This window comes from Anomaloglossus baeobatrachus, chromosome 6, assembly GCF_048569485.1.
Source record: "Anomaloglossus baeobatrachus isolate aAnoBae1 chromosome 6, aAnoBae1.hap1, whole genome shotgun sequence".
NCBI lineage: Eukaryota > Metazoa > Chordata > Amphibia > Anura > Aromobatidae > Anomaloglossus > Anomaloglossus baeobatrachus.
Genome location: NC_134358.1, coordinates 79,971,128 through 79,995,434, shown reverse-complemented (window position 1 = coordinate 79,995,434; position 24,307 = coordinate 79,971,128). Strand labels below are relative to the sequence as shown.

The 24,307-nt window shown below is 43.5% G+C and overlaps 1 protein-coding gene across 1 annotated transcript in view; it reads right to left on the bottom strand.

Annotated features, from left to right (window-relative positions):
- The window catches only part of CPQ (carboxypeptidase Q), a 718,960-nt gene that overhangs the window by 401,167 nt on the left and 293,486 nt on the right, over window positions 1-24,307 (bottom strand). The window contains exon 4 of the mRNA XM_075316234.1: window positions 21,442-21,649. Coding sequence (XP_075172349.1) covers window positions 21,442-21,649 — 208 coding nt within the window. The remainder of the gene's footprint in view (window positions 1-21,441; window positions 21,650-24,307) is intronic.

The following is a 24,307-nucleotide window of genomic DNA, read 5'->3' as shown; positions in this document are numbered from 1 at the left end:
CCAAATATTGTTGCTGTTGCAGGACGCAGGTTGTTCGTCATTCCTGTGGCAGCACACATCGCTACGTGTGACACCCCAGGAACGAGGAACAACATTGTACCTGCGGCCGCCGGCAATGAGGACGGATGGAGGTGGGCGGGATATTCCGGCCGCTCATCTCCGCCCCTCCGCTTCTATTGGGCGGCTGTTTAGTGACGCCGAACGAACCTCCCCATTAAAAAGGAGGCGGTTCGCCGGCCACAGCGACGTCGCTAGGCAGGTAAGTATATAACCTACAAAAGGAATACTGAAATACATATTATAAAAGCAATAATTTATATTATTGAAAAGAATTTTTTAAAATTAAATACAGAAAAGGAAGAAAAAAATTATGTAGGGTAAAGAAAATAAGCAGTGAGTATTATATAATAACCCTGAATTGGTCACCTAATAGATGTAAAATAGGCGGTGCAGATAGTAAGTACATAAATTACCGGTGAAGTTATTATGTTTGTGGAGTGATGTGGAATAAGTCAGGTTAAATTAATGGATACAGTCTAGGAGCATATCCAGGGTGCAAAGTGCTTGGCAATTAAATAAATAATTATTATTTGCATAAATATATGAAACCTGAATCAATCCACATAGATTATCTCCACATATACACTATTTTACCATATGGAATCCAATATTAATTATTTTCTTTACCCTACATAATTTTGGTCTTCCTTTTCTGTATTTAATTTTAAAAAATTCTTTTCAATAATAAAACTTATTGCTTTTATAATATGTGTTTCAGTATTCCTTTTGTAGGTTATATATGTTCATCTGTACTGGAACCACCAATATGATCTCTTGTTTATGTAGACAGCTAAGTATGTGTGACGGGTCCAAGCAATGTAGTGCGCGACGGGCAATGATTTGCCCATGAAGCACAACCGACGGGGGCGGGTGCTTTCACCAGCGCCATCGCTAGCGATATCGTTGCGTGTAAAGCCTCCTTTATTCTCAAAGCTTGGCAATACCAAGTTTTTTTTACATTCGAAAAAAAATAATTTTTAGGTTAGCCAAAAAAAAAAAAAAAAAGACTTGGCAGGTAATAATGGTAATGAGCATCATGCGGAAATAAACACTCCAAGCTAATGGGGAAAATATAAGTACCGTAACTTGGTTGTCAGACATTTGCGATCATGTAGAAGTTCTCAGAGGTAACATTCATGGTGGCATTGAGAATGTTTCCTTTCTTAATAAAACTAGATGTTTATCGGAACTTTTTATTTCAATAAAAAAGAAGAAAATGATTTTAAAACATCTCCGTGTATGAAAGGTCAAAAGCATAAAAGTGTGGTATTTAGTATTTAAGAGCTGGGAACTTAACAGCTGCAACAAATCAGGCTTAAAAAGCACTTTGTCCCATGTTTTATAAGTCTGCAGTAAAAATTACAGGAATACTTCACATGACACCAATGTAACTATAGATTTCTAAGTAAGAGAACTCAAACGACCGGCTCAGACGGGCATCTCACGAGAGGGCAGCTCCAGAACGGAGACCAAAGGCATTCTAAAAGGTCTCTTTTGAGGTCAAAAACTTGGGACCCAAAAATTATTATTCAGAAAAGCGATAAATTAATTGCTATAGTTAAAAAAAAAAAAAGCGAGCAACACAACAAGGTAATAGAAGCAAGGGTCACCATCCAGTAAATGGTTGCTAACCTCCTTGAGAAGTCATCACGGCTGATCTCCTGTCAGTGCCAGCGTTCACAGGAAACACGTCATGATAGTGACAGGGGTCATCATCTGATCCCGTGCTGTCATGGCAGTGTATTGGTGCCACGAGATCGCTAAGGCGGTGGGGAATGGCGCAATCCACACTGGAGCATATAAGATTGCGCTATCAGAGTTTGACAGCACGATCTAAAGGGTTAGCAGGTGTGGGTGGATCAGACATCCACCTGCGCCTGTTAGGCCTTTTTCACACATCCGTTCTAAACACACATGTTTTTCACGGACGTGTTGACGGTGCGTATAGCCCTCCATGTGCTGTGATTTTGGCACACATGTGTTCTCCACGTGCTATCTGTGATATTAGGAACTTCTTACTCACTTGTCCCCGGCACTGCTGTCCATGGTGCTGATGATTCCAGTGCTGCGGTCACAGCTGCTTCCGGGTCTGCGGAGCAGTGAATATGCAATGAGCATAATGAGCGGGCCCTGAAGCAAGTGATAGCAGTGCTGGAGACAGATGAGAATAGGAAATTATTTTAATTCAAAGATACGCGTTTTCTCCGGTACGTGTCACACAGATCACATCATTGTGTGGTCTGTGTGGCATCACTGCTGCCAGAGAAAAACGAACTTGTCTCCGTGTGAAACACACAGACACATGTGTGTGCCACACAGACACACGGTCCGTGAGAAATCACTGATGCCTGCACAGACCCACTGATTATAATGAGTCAGCGTATGTCCGTGATTCCGGTACATATAAGAATGGTGTCATACGTACCGGAAAGAATGACGTGTGAAGGGGGACTTAGCTGAACTGATCAGGAGACAAGCGTAGCTAACGTGTGGGGAATAATGCAGACTCACCGAGCGAGCCTGCATTAAAGGGAACCAATCACCAGGATTTTCGTATATAAGCTAGAGCCAGTGCTATACTGGCACTATCAGGCTGATTCTATACATACCTGTAGTGGTCAGCTCGGATGTTTAAGTTTTGAAATCCAAGAAAGTAAAGTTTATAAAATAGGCAACTTCTTGAGTGACAGCAGCTGAGGAGCAGATAATATCTGGGGGGGGGTATTCAGAATTATCCCCTCCTTCTGTTAGAATTAGCAAAAGCATTATACAATCTATTCACTATTTAACTTGGAAACCTGTGTGAGGTCATACCCATGTGACCAGAATGGACGCGGCCTCAGCCAAAATAAATATGTTACTTTGTGGCATCACCTTTGTTGGCTGAGGACATGCCCCTTCTGGTCACATGGGTATGACCTCACACAGGTCCTGCAAGTGAAATAGTGAATTGTTTGTATAATACTTATGCTAATTCTAACAGGGGGAGGGGATAACAATGAATACTCCTCCAAATATTATCTGCTCCTTAGCTGCTGTCACTCAGGAAGCTTCCAATTTTATAAACTTTACTTTCTTGGATTTCAAAACCTAAACATTTGAGATGACCACTAATGGTATGTATATGATCAGCCTGATAGTGCCAGTATAGAACTGGCTTTAGGTTCTGTACGAAAATCCTGGTGATTGGTTCCCTTTGAAGGAATAGACAACGCCAAGGACGTAAATATACATCCTTGGTCAGGAAGAGGTTAAAACTCTTTTGTTTTACTAGTCAATGAGGTATTCAGTGCCAGGTTAAAAAAAAACCCCACAGCAATAAAAACGGAGGTAACCCAGAATGGATGTTGCTGATTATGTCTTGATATAATTTTGCCTCTGTGTTTAGTAACATGATAGAATTCGTTTTTGGTTACGTTTCTCCCCCATTTTTATATGGCTATAACAAGTGAACTGTCATCCGCTCTGACTGCGCGAAGCTCCAGTTACTTATGATAAAAGAGTTCTGCAATTTAATGAAACGTCCTCAACGACCCGAGTCCAACTGTGCGTTTTCTTCTTTTTTTTTTCTTTCCCAGAAAGATGTAAATGCCATCTTGAGACATGGGGGGAAAAAAAAAAGCTATAAAATAGAGTCCATGAAAAACATCCTAGAGGGATGCATGACAGAGCTGCGTATCAAACCCAAGAAAGAAATGTAGAAAGAAGAAGCCGGGGAAAAAAAAAATATAAAAGCAGAAATCCTTTCAAATGATCTGTGATGCTTGACTTCTTTGTTCTGTTAAAAACCGCTTTAAAATGTGAACCTTCAATAAATATTCTGATATGTAGGCTAAGCAATGGAGAGCTTTGAGCCGCGAGGACAAGGCAGGATGAAAGTGTGTGGGGGCCGCCTCGTTCACTTAAATCACGTACATTATAAAAAGGGAAAAACGAGTTCACATATTAAAGAGAACCAGTCATGTCCAAAATGCTATTTATACCGGCAGGTTATACCGGTAATCCGCAGGTAAATAGCGTTTAAACCCTGTGTAGCCGGCTTAGTGCAGCCATGGATGCCGGGAGAAAATGAAGTTACAGTTAGCTGCAAAATAATAGCAGTAAGTTTAAAACAACTGAAAAAAAGCTCCTTCCTCTTTAGAGCATTTATTTCCATATACCGTATTTTTCAGATTATGAGACGCACTTTTCTTCCCAAAAATTTGGGAGGGAAAGGAGGGGTGCATCTTATAATTCGAATGTGGCTTACTGGGGGGTGGTAGAGAGGGGTAGAAGGAGGGAGGGGCAATGCTGTGGTGGCTGAGCTGGGGCTGTGGTAGGCTGTGCTTCGGCCGGCTGTCCTCCGGTGGCCCTGCTGGGGCTGCAAGTGGCTGTGCTGCGGTCATCTGTGCTGGGGCTTCGGGTGGCTGTGCTGCGGCCGGCTGTCCTCCGGTGGCTATGCTGGGGCTGTGGGTGGCTGTGCTGCCTCCAGCCATGCTGCAGTGGTTGTGCTGGGGCTGCAGGCAGTGAGGGCTTCAAATAATGATGCCAGGAGTCGGCGCGAGCACAGATGGAACTCTTGGCTCCAGATATCATCTGCGCATGTGCCACCTCAGGCCCACTGATCTCCTAATAACGGACTTAAGGAAAATGGCACCCGGAGGTGGACTGTGCGCAGATGAGATCTTAGCTTGTTATTGAGCCGATAGTTCAATCTGCACATGCGCCATCTCCGGATGCCATTTCTTTGCAGCCCACACCATTGACAGCATCTGGGACAACATCTGGTACACCCACCGTACTGTCCACAGCCTCGCCCTGCTCCACCACCGTCCCTGCCTCATGTGACCCCGCTCCACCACCGCTGCTGCTTCCCCGGTAAGACACCACCGAATTATAAGATGGACCACATATTTTTTTCACCTCTTTTTTTTCTAAATTTGGGGTGCACTTTATAATCCAGTGCATCTTATAAACCGAAAAATATGGTACATAAAGGCACTTGGAGCACTGCGCATTCAATACCAAATGAACTAAACATTAAACTGAAAATGAAGAAAAAGGATTAATAAGCTGTTTAAAAAAAATATTAGTATCTGCATTTGCATTTACAAATGCGAATATTTACAGTAGAAACTGAAATTTGTTTACAGACTTAGATTTTGTGTTAATCACCAAACTATTTAGTTGTATAACCTTGATTTCTGACAACTGCTTTTGTCGCGGGCGGAGGGGACGCGCTCGCCACGCTCGGGTCCGGGGCTTCTGCGGCTGCTGCTCGGTGGCTCGAGTGGTAGGCCGGACCCGGGGACTCGAGCAGCGCTCCTCACCCGTGAGTGAAAAGGGGATGGTTTGTTTGGGGAGAGAGTTCGTGACGCCACCCACGGCACGTGGTGATGATGGCACCACCGCTGCTGGTGACGGGGATGCCGGGAGAGATGGTAGGGAGCTGCTAGGATGTTGTCCCCTCCGTGGGTAGGGGTTGGTGATCCCGGGGCCCGGTGGTGTAACGGGGAGGCTGGATGGCTGGGGTGCAAGGTTGCAGAGACAGCGCGGCACGGTGCCGGACGGCATTGGTGTACTCACTCAGACAATCAATGACAGAGTCTCTGGTAAACCAAACGGCCGGATGGACGGGTCCCGCAGCCGGCTGCAGTGTTGTTGTGCTCTCCCCGGACGGCTGATGGTGGCTGTCTTTCCCTGCACCTGTTAGAATGTTCTGACTCCTGTGGTTGCCCACCGGTAGTCCGCTCCCCGGCGTATAGGTGCCGTAGGAGCCCGTTTTGCCCGCAGGCGCTGGCCATTGGATCTCTAGCCTGTGGCGGTGGCTGTATATCCTCTCGGTGTGGACTGTTGCCTTCTGTCGGGTCTTGGTTGTTGGGAAACAACCCCTGTCACACTCGGATTTGACTATTGTCGGCGGCTCCAAGCCTGGTCGGGATCCGATGGCCCTGCCTGTGTGCTTAGCTTCACTCCGCTCCCCGGTTCGTTACCGGCGGGCCACCGCCCGACCCCGGTCCTACGGTTCCACAGAGATCCACTAACTCCTGCTGACGGCCACCACCGTCTGCCAACCTTGCTGTCAGTGCCTGGGCTCCTACCCATAACAGAGAGTGATAGAAGAAGGGTCTTAATTCCGCGCCAAGGACTCAATGGATCCAGGAAGAGATTAATGCTTCTTTAATAACATGCACAAGTCTACGCGTTTCTGGAGACACAGCTCCCTTCATCAGGACATTGGCAAGAGAACATCAAATTTGAGAAAAAAAGGGATTTGATGTTCTCTTGCCAATGTCCTGATGAAGGGAGCTGTGTCTCCAGAAACGCGTAGACTTGTGCATGTTATTAAAGAAGCATTAATCTCTTCCTGGATCCATTGAGTCCTTGGCGCGGAATTAAGACCCTTCTTCTATCACTCTCTGTTATCAGCCAACTTTGGGACTGCTGCCAGGACCTGGATCTTATATATGCCTGTATAGTGGTTGTGACTGGCACAACCATTATAGGTGAGTGTGTTTTTATTACATATCTTTCTCCCCTTTTGGGGTAAGACCCTATTGCGCTTTTCTTTCCACAGTTTCTCATAGGCTCCTACCCAGGCACACGCAGACGTTTCACTCCTCTCACTTTCAACTCCTAACTGAACTGTCTGTTTTTCCCGCGTCCTGGCCTGTGAAGTCCTCGGTGGAAGGGGCCAACCGCCTGGCTCCGCCCCACCTGGTGTGAACATCAGACTCTGGAGGGAGGCAACAAGGGTTTTTGTCTGACTGTTGTAACTGTCTAGGGTAGGGGGTGTGTATGTTGTTATGTCTGTGACTACCTGGCTAGTCCAGGGCATCACACTTTACATCCGTGTGGGAAGAAGTCAACTAACATTCAACACCTGCGAAAAAATATTCCAGCCCAAGCTGACAGGACTACATTCCATTCTTACGTTTTTTATTAAAAACAGCATTATTGATGTCACTTTACTTATTCTCAATCGAATTGAGGCTTGAGGATTGGGCTGGCCAGTTCATAACATCGAGCTTGTTGTACTGGAACAAGGATGTTGCCCGCTTGCTGGAGTGTTTGGGGTTATTCTCCTGTTGAACACCTATTTTAAGGGCTTTACTTCTTCAGCACAAAGCAACATGTCCTCTTCCAGTTTTTTGATATGTTCAAACTGGTCCATAGTGACAGGTATAGAGATGAGCGAACCTGAGGTTCAGTTTTCAAACCGAATACCAAATTTAAAAATCAAGGTTTGGGGATCGGATGCTTTACATGCGAACGTCACTTGTGTGAACAACGCTATGCTCAGGTATGCTTGGTGCTTAGCCCAGTGCGAGCTGATCGCAGCGTTTGAACGGCGCACACTGGGAGTAATATCAACCCAACTACATGTGCAAGCCAAAAAATTTTTTGAAAAAGCCTGCCTACTCTCCCTCCCTCAGAAGTAATTTGCTTATGGCTGGCTGTTTGTGGGCAGAGACTCAAACTGTCAATCAGTAATTTGCTTCTGGGTTTGGGTCAAGCTCGAGCCTGTGGAGGCTTGGCTCATTTTCTGCCGGCGAATCAAACCTCCAAGGAACCGCTCATCTGCAAACAGGTATGTTATAAATGGGTCCAACTCAAGAGTATGAGAAACATCCCCAATTCATTCTGCTTGCATCTCCATGTTTTTCAGTCTTTACATTGTACTGTGGCTTGAACTCAAGTAGGTCATCTCACAAATTGCGGCCATTAGACCCAATAAGAATGATTTTATGCTCATCTGTCCATAGAATGTTGAGTCTCTTCTCTTTAGTCTAATCAATGTGTTCTTTGACAAAATGTAACCTTTTCAACATGTCTTTCTTTCAGCAATGGTAATTTATGCCGTTTTTTTGCAAACATTTTGTCTTCACGTAGGCGTTTTCTGATAATTGCAGTCCTCACAGGTAACTGAAGAATTTCTTTGATCACTCTGGAGCTGATCATTGATGCTTCTCTCGTATAGCAAAAAAAAAAATCAAAACACCAGAATTACGTTTTTTTCGCCAGAACATTGCATTAAATAGCAATTACAGGCGATCAAAACATTTCATCTACCCAAAAATGGTATAATTAAAAACGTTAGCTCAAGACACAAAAAATAAGCTGTCACACAGCTCCAGATCCCAAAAAATGAGAACGCTATGGGTCTTGGAAATGGCAATAAAAGCGCAATTCTTTTTATTTTCTAAAATTCTGAATTTTTTATCCCTAAAGAAGGACTATACATGTTTGGTGTCTATGCACTCGTACCTTTGGAATCATAATGCCACGTCAGTTTTACCATACAGTGAACATGGTAAATATAAATTTTAAAAAAATTGCGAAATTGCACTTTTTTTTGCAATTTCACCGCACTTGGAATTTTTTTCCCCATTTTCGAGTACAATATTGGGCAACATAAATGGTGACATGCAAACGTACAACTCGTCCCGCAAAAAAACAAGCCCTCATATGGCTATATTGACAAAAAATAAAAAAGGGAGGAAAAAACTAAAACAAACTATGGAAAATCCCCAGGGGGTGAAGTAGTTAAAGGACATCATTCTACTGTCTACCAAAAACGGAAAGAGGCCTATAAAGAAAAGAACATAGTACCTACAGTCAAATATGGTAGAGGTTCAAACATGTTTTGGGGTTGTTTTGCTGCCTCTGGCACTGGGTGCACTGACTGTGGATTTTGGGGTGCAATGTAGTGCCCAGTGTCCGAAAGATGGCTTTGTGTTCTCGGTCACAGGTCTTCCATCAGGAGAAGCATATTTCAAGAAGCCCCCAGAAATTAATGGAAACAAAGTGCTGGAGAGTTCTGAAGTTGCAGCAATGAGTCTGGAGCTAAATCTCATTGAATACCCGTGGAGAGATCTTAAAATAGCTGTTGGGAGAAGGTGCCTTCAAATGTGAGACCAGGAGCAAATTATACAGAAAAGTCCAAAATTCCAGTTGAGAAGTTTAAGAAGGTTGTTGATAGTTATGGGAAGTGATTGATCGCAGTTATTTATTCTAAAGGATGTGCAACCAAATTTTAAGTTGAGGGTGCCAACAATTTTGTCTGGCCCATTTTTGGGTTGTCTGGGTTTGTGTTATTCCAATACACGCAAAAGAAATAAACATGTATGACAAACAAGTGTAATACCAATAATTTTCTGGAAAAAATACGCCATTTGTTGGAACAATTTGAAGTGTGCCAACACTTTTGGCCATGTCTGTATACTCAAACTTGTCAGGAAAGGTGAGAGAACCTTAGGAGGATGGGGCAGGAAGAGGTTAAATATGCCGGACAAGACCTATAATGACTGAGATGTTTGCACCTAACATCTATTTTGAGAAATAAAAAAGGAAGACGCATCATTCAGTGTGGCAATGCTAAGCTTATGGGTGTAGCAGTAGAGGGCACAACAGTACCATTAGCACATTGTCGTTGGAAACCCTATCATAGACTTATCAAAGCTCCCAAGATTGTTAATGGCTTCCAATGTCCGGCTATATTGGATGTCCTCTCAATAGGGTCCTCAAGGTTACCTAAACATTACCTTGTATAAAGTCTTATAGATGCCCTGATTTATACTACCCCTATTTATTATTAAAACCTTTTTCCCAGAACTCACGGAGCCTCATTTATCAAAAGTCTCTTAATGATAAAATTGTTTTTGATGCCCATGGCAAGTAATCAAGAGCTCGGCTTTTATTTCTTAAATTTCTTAAACTGCTTCGGAAAAACTGAGGCTGCGCCCCGAGTAGATTCTATGGGTAAAAAATACACTTTCACTGATACAAAGTTTTAATAAACTGCTCTTGACATTGAAAATTAAATCAGTTCTTTATAATGAATGAATGTAATAAAAATGTAAAAGCATTATTAGGCCAAGTTCACACGTCGCGGATTTGAGCCGCGTTAAATCCACAATTTAAATTCTGTTCCTAATTTTAAATTGTGGATTAACAAATACTTCTATTTTAAAAGACAAAATTTGTTACAAATCCACAATTTGACCCCAAAATAATGGACGTAATGTGGATTGAATATATATATAACACATGACCAAATCTGCAACAAAATAATTCCGCAACATGTGAATGGGGTCTTGATAACTCATTCCTTTGTATTCGACTTGATTTGACGGCAGATTTCTGATGTAGAATACGCAATGCAAATGCACGATGTGTGAACTTAACTTTATTATTCATATGTCCTGCTTTTGGGACTTAACAGTCGCTTGTCAGTGGCTAGGTAACCCGGCTACAAATGAGCGGACCGGTCGAAGTTTGGTTTGCCGGCTTCAGTCGAACTTTAAATTAAGATCGGTTTTGTACCCAAACTTGACCTGAACCCCAATGGAAGTCACTAACTGGCAGGGCAGGTTGGGTCTCCACCCACATGCACTTATCCATAAACAGATGCCTTCCGGGGACGGGCGGGCAGGATTTTTTCCATTTTAGTTTGTTTGGTGCACACTACATCCGATCACGCTGTTGTTACCCCCAGTGCGAGCCATTTAAACACTGCAAGCAGCTCGCAATGGACTGAGCATATCCGAGCACAACAAAAGTGGTGTTCATAGGTAAAGCACCAGCACTCTAAGCTCAAACTCTTTTTTTTTTTTTTTATGAAAGTCTGTGTTTGGTATGAACACCGGACCTTGGGTTCACTCATCTCTAAACCCAGCCACAAATGTACAAATCTACTGCAGCATCACCGCTTGTAAAATGAAGCCTTAAGGGTGCTTTACACGCTGCGACATCGCTACCAATATATTGTCAGGGTCACGTCGTTAGTGACGCACATCCGGCGCCGGTAGCGACATCGCAGCATGTAAAACCTCTGAGCGACCTAAAGCGATCGCAAAAGAGGTAAAAATCGTTGGTGTTGGAGGAGTCGCTCCAACACCAAAAATCGTTGACAGGCGAGTAGTGATGCTGTTCGTCGTTCCTGCGGCAGCACACATCGCTATGTGTGACACCGCAGGAACGACGAACATCTCCTTACCTGCGTCCACCGGCAATGCAGAAGAAAGGAGGTGGGCTGGATGTTACATCCCGCTCATCTCCGCTCCTCCGCTTCTATTGGCCAGCCGCTTAGTGACGCCGGAGTGACGTCGCTATGACGCTGAACGCACCTCCCCCTTGAAGGAGGGATTGTTCGGCGGTCACAGCGATGTCGCTGTCAAGGTATGTGCGTGTGACGCTGCCGTAGCGATAATGTTCGCTACGGCAGCGATCACCACATATCGCAAGAACGACGGGGGCGGGTGCTATCGTGCTCGACATCGCTAGCAATCTCTAGCGATGTCACAGCGTGTAAAGCACCCTTTACACTGTGCCCACTTGAAAGGGTTGTCTCTCGATCATTCTTCAGGAGCGCACCACTCCCCCGCCCCTCAGTTTTTTGCTTGCCATGGAGAAGTGTGCTCCTGATTGATTGACAGTGTAGACCAGCTGTTGGCCCAATCTGTGAACTCTGCAGCAGCACCAGACTTAGCTTTGTATCTGCAGCAATAGAAAAGGCACTGAAGCTGGACAGATCCAGAGGTCAAGCCAGATGCAGAGTAGTGTTAATAAAAGCAATATAAAAGAGATTGCCGGCAGTAATCATTAAAGAGTAAAATTAAAAATCCCCTTATTCTTTTTAATAACAAGCAATAGAAAAGCCGCTTGTTTTTACTATTCACAGATATGTCGGGTCTTCCAGAGCAAGAGAAATGTTCCTTATAGAACTGTAGCCCTCTTGCTACTATGATAGGTCATTAATTGGTGACCAGTGGGGTTCCAATGCCCATCGGTCCCGCGATCAGCTGCTATCAGCTACTGTGGGGGGTGGATGGAAACAGTATATGGAGCACAATATCACAACTCTGCACACTCTTGATTTATCATTTAACTGTACAAAAGCTGAGTTGCATTTTTCGGTAATGGCCACTAATGGGTGCATGGAGATGTGCTGTTCCGCTCCCTACACGGTTTACATCCGGCTGAAGCAGGATAGGTCATCAATATCAAAATAGTGGACAACGCCTTTAAGTTTGATCTTCAAAAGAATGTCTTGCAAATCCCCATTATGCAGAGACCTCCGTAATGGCTTTACTGTAACATGCCTGAAATGTCATTGATGACTGCTGGGCAACGTCAGAACTGCTCAAGATGAACATGATGAACTTTTAAGCGTCGCTCACATTCACTACATCTGCTCAAATGACAGAGTTAATGACAGGGAACATTGCATGCTTCTATGTACAGAACTTCTAAGGAAGAGATGATGGGAGCATTGTTCTTAGAACTGAATGTAATTCTAAAGTGTTATCACTTATGTCAGGTGCCCTTGTAATTCACTGTATCCTTGCTGTGTGTGGTGCGGTAATAAGAAAATAGCCATGTGAGGCCGAAACATATAACAAAACAATGACAGCAAAGTAGAACAAATCCTCCTACAGGGCCGAGAAATGGAGAATGTACGAGCTATAATCTCACCAGGTAGATAGATAATGGACAGATACATGCATAGATACTGTGGATAAAAAGATAGATATACTGTGTGTCCACCCATATCCTGTCCACCACCATTAACTTGGGAACGGCGGTAGCTATAGGCATAGAAGTGGTGTCTAGGTATAGTAAAGTAGCCATGTGCTACGCAATGAAACCACCTATAGCGCCACCTGGTGGAAAACAACGGAGTTAGCATTTTTATCTCGAAAACGGAACGTGATAGAGGAAAAAAGTGAATTACAGAGTTGTAGGGCATCATCAATTCAATAATAATCGACACCTTGCATACAGAAATGCTATGATATGAAACCCATGACCCCCCCAAAACATTGAATGCTGGTCACGCATATAGCGCTCATTTAACTTTGATGCTCAAAGTGGCCACCATCAGCTGCAATGCACATCTGGCCTCTGGACAGCATACTGTATCTTGCTGCACGCAGTGCAATATGGTAGGTGACACGTTTGCACAAGCATCTGTAATACATCGCCGTAGGTCTTGAAATGTTGGCGCAGGGGTCACATACACCTGCAGTTTGATGTGACCTCACAGAAAGAAGTCCAATGGGGTCAGGTCAGGTGAGCGTGGAAGCCACTCCACGTAACCACCATACCCAATGACTTGTAGGAAGGTCTCCATGAGGTATCGCTTCACGTCCGCAGCCTTGTGAGTTTTACACGTTCTAATCATAGCATTTCTGTATGCAAGGTGTCGATTCGTATTGAATTGATGATGCCCTACAACTTTGTAATTCACTTTTTTTCTCTATCTCATCCGGTTTTTGAGATAAAAATGCTAACTCCGTTGTTTTCCACCAGGTGGCGCTATAGGTGGTTTCATTGCGTAGCGCATGGCTACTTTACTATACCTAGACACCAGTTCTATGTCTGTAGCTGCTAACGTTCTCAAGTTAATGGCGGTGGACAGGATATGGGTGGACACACTGTTTAATAGATAGATAGATAGATAGATAATCATGTGGAGGTCTCTATACTCACCAGGTGTCATGGGGACTCTCTGACCCTGTTCACACTGCAGAGTCTGACAAGCCACCTGGTACATTTAAGTTGCTCAGTCAGAGCCGGGCATGGACGAGTTTTGTGCTCACTGGTGATAGATCTAATGATTGGTCCTGCTGGCCTGTGAATTGCTGCTAGGGTCACAGGTTACTGAAAACCTATCAGAGCCGCCTCAGCTCTTTAAAAGATGGTAGAACCTGCTCCTCCGTGTCGATTAATGCTCTTGCGATTTCGGTAATTGTATGTTGTGTTTCAGCTATTGGTGAACTGCTGAGTGCTATTTGGTGTCCTGTGGAAATATCCTCGTTGTTTATTTGCTCCTTGTACTTTATTTCTCCCTGAGCACATATTGTCTTTACCCCATGTGTGTTTGCATTGAGTTTGTGCTTTGGTTTTCTACTCTGTCTGTCTATTTTTGTGGTATTCATCACTTCTCTCTCGACCCTCCCCGGGAGTGGGGGTGATGGGGTATTTGACTAGAGCTGATCAGGAGTCATAACTATGCTGGCGGTCCAGACCTCTTCAATATCTGAAGAACCTCTGGAATAAGGGACAGCTTAGGGTCCATAGTGTGAGGAGCAGTCTAAGCGCCTCCATTCCACGTTACTGTATCACATCCTGTGATATTATATTAGGCCACTTTTAAAAATCCCCATTGACTCGGTTACACCTCTTGCAAAGCAGATACAGGCGCTGTCCCTCCAAGTAGTGTAGTTAAGGGGCAGTTCGGCTACAGGTTCAGCCTTCTACCTCGGCACAGTCCGGGTTGGTTGCCGGATGACCTGAACCTAAACTGCCACTTCCGAAGCAGTTTGCTGGAGATCACAGCCAGTTTTTTCTCCTTATGGGAGGCATGTAAGTTGTATTTCTGCCTGCGTCCTCTTTCTTCTTAAAACGAGACATGGCACATGGGTATTGTGGTCTCACTGCTGAGTGGTGACCCACAATCATCGGCATTTTCTTTGCCTCCAGATTCCCCTGTGTTTTGGCCTGTGGATGTTTTTTTTTTCTGCTCTCGGTCTCATCTACAACGATCCTGATAAGGTGTCGCTAGCCAAGTCCAAGACCCGTTCACTTCAATGGGGGAGTCGACTGGCTGAGAATTCCTGCGCTGAATTCCAGCGTTGGTCAGTGGCCACACAGTGGAATGATCCTGCTCTCAAGAGCCAGTTTTTTCAGGGCGTTTCCGAGAGGGTAAAGGAGGCCTTGGTGAGGTATGAGACTACTCCCTCTCTTGAAATACATCCCTCTGTGTGTAATGACTATATAATATATGCACTTTCCTTTTTGTATTGAATTACTGAAATAAATTAACTTTTTGAGGATATTCACTGAGATGCACTTGTAAATAGATAGATAGATAGATAGATAGAGGGACAGATAGATAGATAGATAGATAGAGGGACAGATAGATAGATAGATAGATAGAGGGATAGATAGATAGATAGATAGATAGAGGGACAGATAGATAGAGGGATAGATAGAGGGACAGATAGATAGATAGATAGATAGATAGAGGGATAGATAGATAGATAGATAGATAGAGGGACAGATAGATAGATAGATAGATAAATAGAGGAACAGATAGATAGATAGATAGATAGAGGGACAGATAGATAGATGGAGGGACGGACAGACAGATAATCATGAAGCGTTGCTACTTCAGGCTTTCACAGGCTTGATTTTGCCTTAGTAAGGCAGGGTTATTTTTGTATATGAAGAACATAATCACTCGTCTTCAATTAAAAGGTATTTTCAACTCCTATATAAGTATTAGAAGGTTGCTACAGTTTCCATACGACGTGATGGCTGATGCAATGACTGAAAAAAATAATTTATCTAACATGACATACCACTGCTCACTGAGTGTCTGCCTTGAGTATAACTTACCGTTTGTGCCTGTTGTGAAGTGCTATCATGTCTATCAGCAGAGACTCAGAGACAAATCATAGAAACCTGCTCACTTCAGAAGAGTGGACGGCAGGTTTTAGAGCAAGAGAATCGCCATAGTTCTTAGACTGTAACGGGGGAGAGATCGGGTGTATGCCGCGCTATCACCAGAAAAACAGATGTTGATTATTTCATCTCTTTATTCTTTTATTCAGGTCAATGCGTTTCAGAGAACATTGTCTCCTTCATCAGGACATCAAGAAAAAAATCAACAGTCAAAAAACAAAAATCAAAATCAACATTTGTTTTTCTGGTGATAGCGCGGCATACACCCGATCTCTCCCCCGTTACACCTCCCTCCGGGGCTGCAGCTGTCGCCATCTTTATGTGCATTCAGGAGTTGTGACTGGCACAACCCTAATAGGTGAGTGGAATTACCTAGTTTTTATCATGTCCCCTCATCTGGTAAGATCCTATTCTGTGCATCTATGCACAGTATTTGCTATAGTTCTTAGATCTTTTGAAAATAATGGTGTATCCTCATCCCAAAAAAAAATGTTTTTAGTGCCCATATCAGTCTAAAGGGTACTTTACACGCTGCGACATCGCTAGCGATCTCATTAGCGATGTGAAATTCTAGATCGCAAGTGCAATCTTTCGAGATCGCACATGCGTAAAATGACCTATGTGCGATCTCGAAAGATTGCACTTGCGATCTAGAATTTCACATCGCTAACAAGATCGCTAGCGATGTCGCAGCGTGTAAAGTACCCTTAAGGGCACTTTCACATTGCGATTTCACCTACCTTCACTGGTCCCGTTGGGGCATCCGCCCTCCCCACTCCCCCCCCAAAACACGATTTGCGAGGGGTAAGGGGGGGGGTTTGGATGGATGCCCCGATGAGACCAGTGAACGTAGGTGAAAATGCAATGTGAAAAGTGCCCTTAGACTGGTATGGGCACTAAAAACAGTTTTTTTCTGGGATGAGGACACCACCATTTTCAAAAGATGGGCACATTTTAAGCATTACTGATATAAAAACACGAACTCTTTCGCTATAACTTTCTTGGCGTATTATTTATTAGTAATAGTTTTATAAACTATAAACTATCCTGCAGCAGATATTATCGGGTGAACTTCTTCCTAGGACAAACCTTTAATGCCCATTGTTGCGTTGTATTTCAACTTTTACAGTATTATAAGAAAATGTCTTATTTAGCCGCCAACTCCAATAGAAGAAACTGCAACATTTTTTAAAACAAGTTTTATTGATCTTCTGTCACCGTAAAGTTTAAGATGGTGTACAAGCAACCGAGACAGAGGAGCTTATTATAAATGTGTCTCATTACAGCGTGCTGGGACCCAACTGTCCTCAAACTCCTCCATCCACTCGGGTCATCACAGGAGAACCCAAACTAATGAAAGAAACGACACAGAATACTTGTATTTTCGGAAGATGCATGTAATCAGCACGATACCTCAGCAGCCACAGGGAGAGGATGTAAAGTAGCAGGTCTAAGACACATACGAAGAGGCTTCTGATCTCAGAAAATAGCATGAGGCTCCCACAGCATACAAAGCACAGGGAGCAGCATGTGAACGCCTATAATAAGTGCACAGAACATTTCTTGGAAGTGCATTACCCACATAGGAATTGGCGTATTCTGCGCTATTCAATATATGATATAATTATGGGCTTGGGAGATCAAAACAGTAAAAGACCAAAGATTTGTATTTTGATTGGAAGCAAATCCCAGGTCACATGCCAACCAAAAGTCAGCTCCTACCGATACAACGGCAATTCCCCACAGTAATGTCAACATTGTACAGATCATTTCAGAATTATAGTTACAAGACTGTTCACCCGTTTAAGAGGAGGCATCAAACATCCTGAAAAATAATAACATGAAGTCCAGTTAGGCTGCTTTCACACTACGTTTTTTTAGCATGCGTCATGAACGTTTTTTTGCTGTAAAAGTAGATCGTGTTTTTACAAAGAAAAACGCATGTGTTATTTTGCAGGATCCTGCCACTTGAAGTTTATGGGCGGGCATTGAGGTCATGTGATCGGGAGTGAGGGGAACTGAACGTGAGAGACTGGGAGCCGGCATCTGACAGCTGCAGATGCTGGTAACCAAGGTAAACATCAGGTAACTAAGCGAAGTGCTTTGCTTGGATACCCGAAATTTACCTTGGTTACGAGCGTCCGTAGCTGCTAGGAGCCGGGCTGCCTGCTCCCTGCACACGTAACCAAGGTAAACATAGGGTAACTAAGCGAAGCGCTTTGCTTGGTTACCCGAAATTTACCTTGGTTACGAGCGTCCGCCGCTCTCAGGCAGGGGAGAGAGGGAGACTGATCATGCCAGGCTGGTTTCTGGGCATGCTCAGTAGAGCAAGCAGGATCCTGTCAATCAGCATGCCAGTGTTCACATGCGTTTGCTTGCAGTATAGTCAGGATCCAGTGAAAAACAGTATTTGGACGCAGCACAAAAACGCTACAAGTAGCATTTTTGAAAAAAACTGCAAGTCGCTGGATCCTCACTATAACGCACGCAAACGCAAGTGAACGCATGTTGACGCGAGTCCATTGCAAATGTATTGAAATGAAAACGGATTTGCAATGGATCCGTTTTTGCGTTAAAAAAATGTTCATGACGCATGTTAAAAAAACATAGTGTGAAAGCCGCCTTACTCACCTTACCCCATCCACCTCCGCTTATCTTCCAATGCTACCCAGGTTGCTTTCCGGTCTATGCACTTCGTGTTCCGTTCAGACAGAAATGTGCTACTGCAGGCAGTGATTGACTGCAGCGGTACATGCCCATCTGGTCAGAACAAGATATACAGACACCAGACCAGAAGAGTGTTAGAGGGCATCTGTCAGATGATTTTCCAGTAAATAAATAATGGTATCCTGAAATAGTGCTTGATGAGAATTATCTGGACCTTTTTTGCTTTTACTTCTGGTATAAGGAAGATGAAGGTGAGTCAACGATCAAAGGACTTTCATTGTGGCCTTTTTCTGATGAAGAAGCTGGTGTAGGCTTTGAAATGTGTAGAAATAAACTACAGCTGATAACTCTTTATACCAGAAGGGCAGCGCTAAAAGGGTCCAGATAATATTCATCGCTTTCATCTTTCTCACCTTTGGATCAGCAGCCCTACAATATATGTGCATTACTATATTTACCAGGTGAGCCCACCTAATATTTCTCCTATCCTCCACACCACACCGGATAAGACCCTATGCGCTCTTTTGTTCCCCCAGCACATCCTCTTGAAATAGGGCTTGGTCAGCCCTTTCAGGATCAATAACTTTTATTGCTCTACCTTATCTTTTTATCTTGCTGAAAGCCCTGGAGAATTCAGTGTTCCGCACTGGCTAGTCAAGAATATGTAAATCCAAGTGAATATTCACTGCTCCCACACCCACCTCTGCCTTGCTGGCATCAGTGATAGCTAAAATTTTCACTGTCATTTACTATCAGTGGCGAAAGATGGGGGTGAGGAGCAGTGCATATTCAGTTTGGATTTACAAATACTTGACTAGCCAGAGTGTGACGCTGAATTCTCCAAGGCTTACAGCAAGATAACAAAATAAGGTAGAGCAATAAAAGTTACTGATTCTAAAAGGGCTGCACAAGCCCAATTTTAGGCCACCATTAGTTTTGTACTAGAAAATCACCTGACAAATTCCCTTTAAAGGACAAATTCCAGGGCATTAGTAACATAAAGCTTATTTTATTATTTAAAAAAACATGCTGGATGTATTTTCTTTCACAAATCAGGGGTGGGAAAACTCTCTTAAATGCTTAAAATTAGCATAATCAGCAAATTGCCTATGGGGAGAGGAAGAGGACTTGACTTCTAGTGCCACCTATTGGAAGTAGCATGGTTCATAAGTCTACTCACACAGGCATGCCAGACATGCCACTCTCCACAAGGAGAGACCTTAGCCCTTAGATCACAGTGTTATCTTCTCACCTAGACAAATCAGATCTCATACTTTACACTGATGAGGGGCAAACCCCCAAAACATCAGGTTTGCAAATTGAGATTCTGGTTTGGCTTTTATCTTAAGTCATCTTGCACTGCTCGCTAAAGGCTTTATATTGAATTTTAGGATTACTACTTGGAATAGGTGGCACAAGAGTTCAAGTCTGCTTCCTCTCTGAAAAGGTAATTTGCATATTTAATTTCCCAGGAGAGCATTGCATAGCGCTTAAGCCTCTTCACACAGGCATGCTAGGCATGTCACTCTCCTCAGGGAGAAATGTTACCCCTTAGATCCTAATTATCATAATACAAACTGTTCACTTCTACTAAATAAGCATATGTAGACATACCTAAGACTGTGTTGCTCCAATTCATCAAGACCAGAGATTTTTCTTGCCGGTGTTGATGAATGGGGCGTGTAGGAGTCAAATACTCCTCATTCATGCTCATGATGAATGAAGAGCATCTGATGTTTGGTGTTCGCCTCATTGTACCATACCAGATATACTTATTGGAGTAAGATTTCTGGGTAAGGATCACTACAGCTCATCATGAATCAAGGCATCACATGGTATGATGCTCCCGCTCTGTCCATTGTGGTGGACCTGAGTAAAACTGGAGAGAAAATGCAGCAGCCAGGGTCACCTATCTGGCTAACCGCTACTCGGATGCCTCTGCTCTGTGCCAGTCATTGCACTGGCTGCCCATATATCATAGGATCCAATTCAAACTGCTTGTTCTCGCCCACAAAGCTCTCCACAGTGCAGCACCCCCCTACATCTCCACCCTCCTCTCTGTCTATCAGTCCACCCGTTCTCTACGCTCTGCAAGCGACTTTCGACTAACATCCACACTAATTCGAACCTCCCACTCCCGGATCCAAGACTTCTTCCGAGCTGCACCAACCCTCTGGAACGCTCTACCCCAAGAAGTTAGGACAAATCACAACTTACTCAGCTTCAGACGCACCCTAAAGACGCATCTTTTTAGGGCGGCCTATCACACTCCCTAATCAGATTCGATTCACATAGTCCCTCTACAACCTCTCACAACATAGCTCCACATCAAACTCCATGGCACCCAAAGGCATCTCAAGGCTCGGGCCCACTGGTCCAGGAAACCATTATCCAGCCCCATTTCCATGAGATGGTTGGATTGTCATTGTAAATAAGCACTTGAACCTTGCCTCTCCCCCCATCTCATTGTAGATTGTAAGCTCTCACGAGCAGGGTTGTATTTTTTTCCCCTCTAAATATTGTATTTCTATAACTGTTACTTGTTTGTATATGATCCTCCTGAATTGTAAAGCGCTACGGAATATGTTGGCGCTATAGAAATAAAGATTATTATTATTATTATTATTATTAGAAAATGCCAAAAGTCCCAACATTTTTGCCAATTTTCAAAGCAGTTTATGCCTTTATGTATTTTCAACATTTGCACTGAATGTCTTGTTTGAACTCCAGAGTAGCTCTTTCTACTGTGATGTAAAGTTGTCACAAGTCAGTTGTGAGGAGGTATGGAAAAAAGAGGTTTGGTTGTCCGATGGCCAGCCACCTCAATGCATCAATACACTTCCTGAGTTCTCTTTTTTGTCTTCATGTCTGTCCATTTTTTGTATATCTTATTCCATGGTCATGTGCCCAGAGTCCACCCGGTGTCAGTTTGGATTCATACAGAAAGGCTAGGCTACTTACCACTCTGAGTTAGAATCACCAACATGCCACATCAATAGCAAACGTGATGTTGGCATTATCTGAAATGTGGTTCCTATTCTTTCCCAATGATTCTGTATGAAGTAGGTGGTTGAAAGAGCCTAAACATCTAAAAACACAACACTATGGATATGTACAGCTCAGGCGTGGTATAGAATTGTAAATATACCTGTGCCATATACCAGATAACATCTACAGCATCCAACAGTTGAAGATCAGACCACCACAGTGACCTACAGACAGTGTGATCTACCTTTTGTATTGTTTGCTCATTTACTCACATACCTGTTCTGGATATTTGCTCCCAACAATTTCTGCCACTGTATTGAATGAATCAGCGTCTGGATGCTGGACCGCTCCCATATTGAGATTGACAACTATTGTAACATTGCCGGATGCCAGCCGAGCCATGAGTTCAGCATCTTCGATTGTTATGCAGGCGGTGGGGATCTTTTGGACACCGCTCTCATAATCCTGCCATCCTGTGTGTGGGCTGCAACAAAAACAGTTGCTATATTTAAATAAATATAACAACATAATATGTAATATGTCAGGTTCTAGATATTAATTACAGATTATCGGAAGTAAATTCTGAAGATGGAATGTTAATCCAGAATTGAATTCATTATCCATTCACTAGCACTGCGCTCTATCAAGTGAGTGCACGATAATTATTCAGAAGATCCAGGGAACTAGCCTGGTGGCCATAAGTAGAGCCAGGAAGGAATTTTTTCCAATATGAGGCAATTAGCATCTGCTTCATGGTTTTATTGCCTTCCTCTGGATCAACGCGTTAAGTTGTAGTTGAACCTGATGGACTTTAAAAGGAAACAAAACTCCAGCTCACCCTTTCTAATTATGAGGAAGCGCGAGGCCACGCCACCGCCGAGCGTTTGTAGATACAAGTTCAAGGAAAATAGGTCCCGCTTTCAGATCCAATTGAATATAAAATCATGACTTTTTTGTTAATGCAATAAAAAAATATACACAATGCACAAATAAATCAATGAAGGAGATCTCCATGAAACCTACGTGCTTCGATTGCCAAAAGTTCTTATTCCTGATATACAAACACATGTAATGAGCTGCAATTTATATGTTCAACTGCCCCATCATATGGGCGCGTTAATAGCTGTGCACGCTCTACTTTTCAAAATAAATTAATTAATTGGTAGGGCATGGTTAAGGACAGAATAAAGGTAAGTAATATTGAAGACTTTAGATTATAATAACAAATGAAAAAAGTAAAAGCGTGCACAATCATATATATATATATGTGTGTGTGTGTGTGTGTGTGTGTGTGTGTGTATATGTGTTTTCAATTGCACTTAGAAAAGCATATACTTTTACTTTGATTGTATATAGCCATCAGGTTTCTGGTCTTAAGCGAGATTTACACGCAGCGACATCACTAACGAGATGTCGTTGGGGTCATGGAATTCGTGACGCACATCCGGTCTTGTTAGCGATGTCGTTGCGTGTGAAACGTACGAACGACCGCTAACGATCAAAAATACTCACCTAATCGTTGATCGTTGTCCATTCGTTCTATTCCCGATTATCGTTGCTGCTTTTGCACGCAGAATATTCGTCGTTCCTGAGGCAGCACACATCGCTAGGTGTGACACCCCAGGAACGATGAACATCAGCTTACCTGCGTCCTTCGGCAACGAGGTGGGCATGTCTTTCCTTCGGCTGCTCTCCGCCCCTCCGCTTCTATTGGCCGCCTGCCGTGTGACGTCGCTGTGACGTCGCATGAACTGCCCCCTTAGAAAGAAGGCGGTTCGCCGGCCACAGCGACGTTGCAGGGAAGGTAAGTATGTGTGAAGGGGCCTTACGATATTGTGCGCCACGGGAAGCGATTTGCCCATGACGCAGAAACGACGGGGGCGGGTACGCTCGCTAGCGATATCGCTAGCGAGATCGCATCGTGTAAAGTGGCCTTTACTCTTCACCTTGTTACTTCTAGTCTTACAAGCATTATGTCCTTTTCCAGTGATTGCTCTCTATATGTGATAGGACCAGAGTAGGCAAGTCATAAATTGGAGGTCCTTTCTTCGAGTGAAATGTCTGGCTTGATTTGTTCAAAATTATTTTTTTTTGTTCTTCCATGCCATCAATGTTATTGATGAAAAGGAAAGAATGTGCTTATTCTGCACTACTGTGAAAGATCAACTGGAAGAAAAAGAGGATGCATGAGTAGAGAAGCCAAATAGCTTTGAAACATGTAGAATAAACCGAAAGTTCTCTACTTGTGTATCCTGGACTTCAAATGAAAGTGGGAAATGGCCTGTTGTCTAGTCTATTTCTGCAGCTTGACTCTAATCTTTGATATAAAAAGATCATGATCAGTTCCACAGTCAGCTACTGTTCTTATTTTCACGGTAATGATAGACGACATCCATCTTTTGGGACCACATATGTAGTCAATCTGATTCTTATAGACCACATTCGGTGTTCTCCATGTGTAGAGTCTTTGTTTGTGATTTGGGAAGGTGTTCATGATGGATAGTTGACTTGTCGAACAAAAGTCAAGGAATCTTCATCTAGCCTCAAAATCCAAAGTTTCCAGCAACAGTTCCATGTTTACCATAACCAACTTTGGTATTCAAGTCTCCCATGATAATGGGTAAATCCTTTTTGTTATTTTGGAGATTTCCTCTTGAAGTTGATTGTAGAACAGTTTAACATCCTCATCCTCAACATCTAATGTTGGTGAGTAGTTACACGTATTTTTATACCAAGAATAAGAATGTTTGTCATTCGAAACGCATAAGGCCCATTTACACACTGAGACTTTCTAGCGATCCCACCAGCGATCCCAACCTGGCCGGGATCGCTACAAAGTCTCTGGTGAGTCGCTGGTGAGCTGGCAAACAGGCAAACCTGGAAAATGACGCAACAGCGATACGGACCTGCAAAATGACCTAGCTAGTCATTGGGGACGTTGTAAAGCAGCTTTTTGAAAGGGAAGTCGCTAACGAAGTCGCTGTAAAGGCCCCTTTACACACTGAGACTTTCTAGCGATCATGCTGCACAGCGGGAAACAAAGGACCAAAGAATGGTCCTGAGAGATGTGTAGCGATCAGCAACCTCACAGCAGGGGCCAGGTCGCTGATGTGTTTCACACACTGCAATGTCGCTGGGGAGG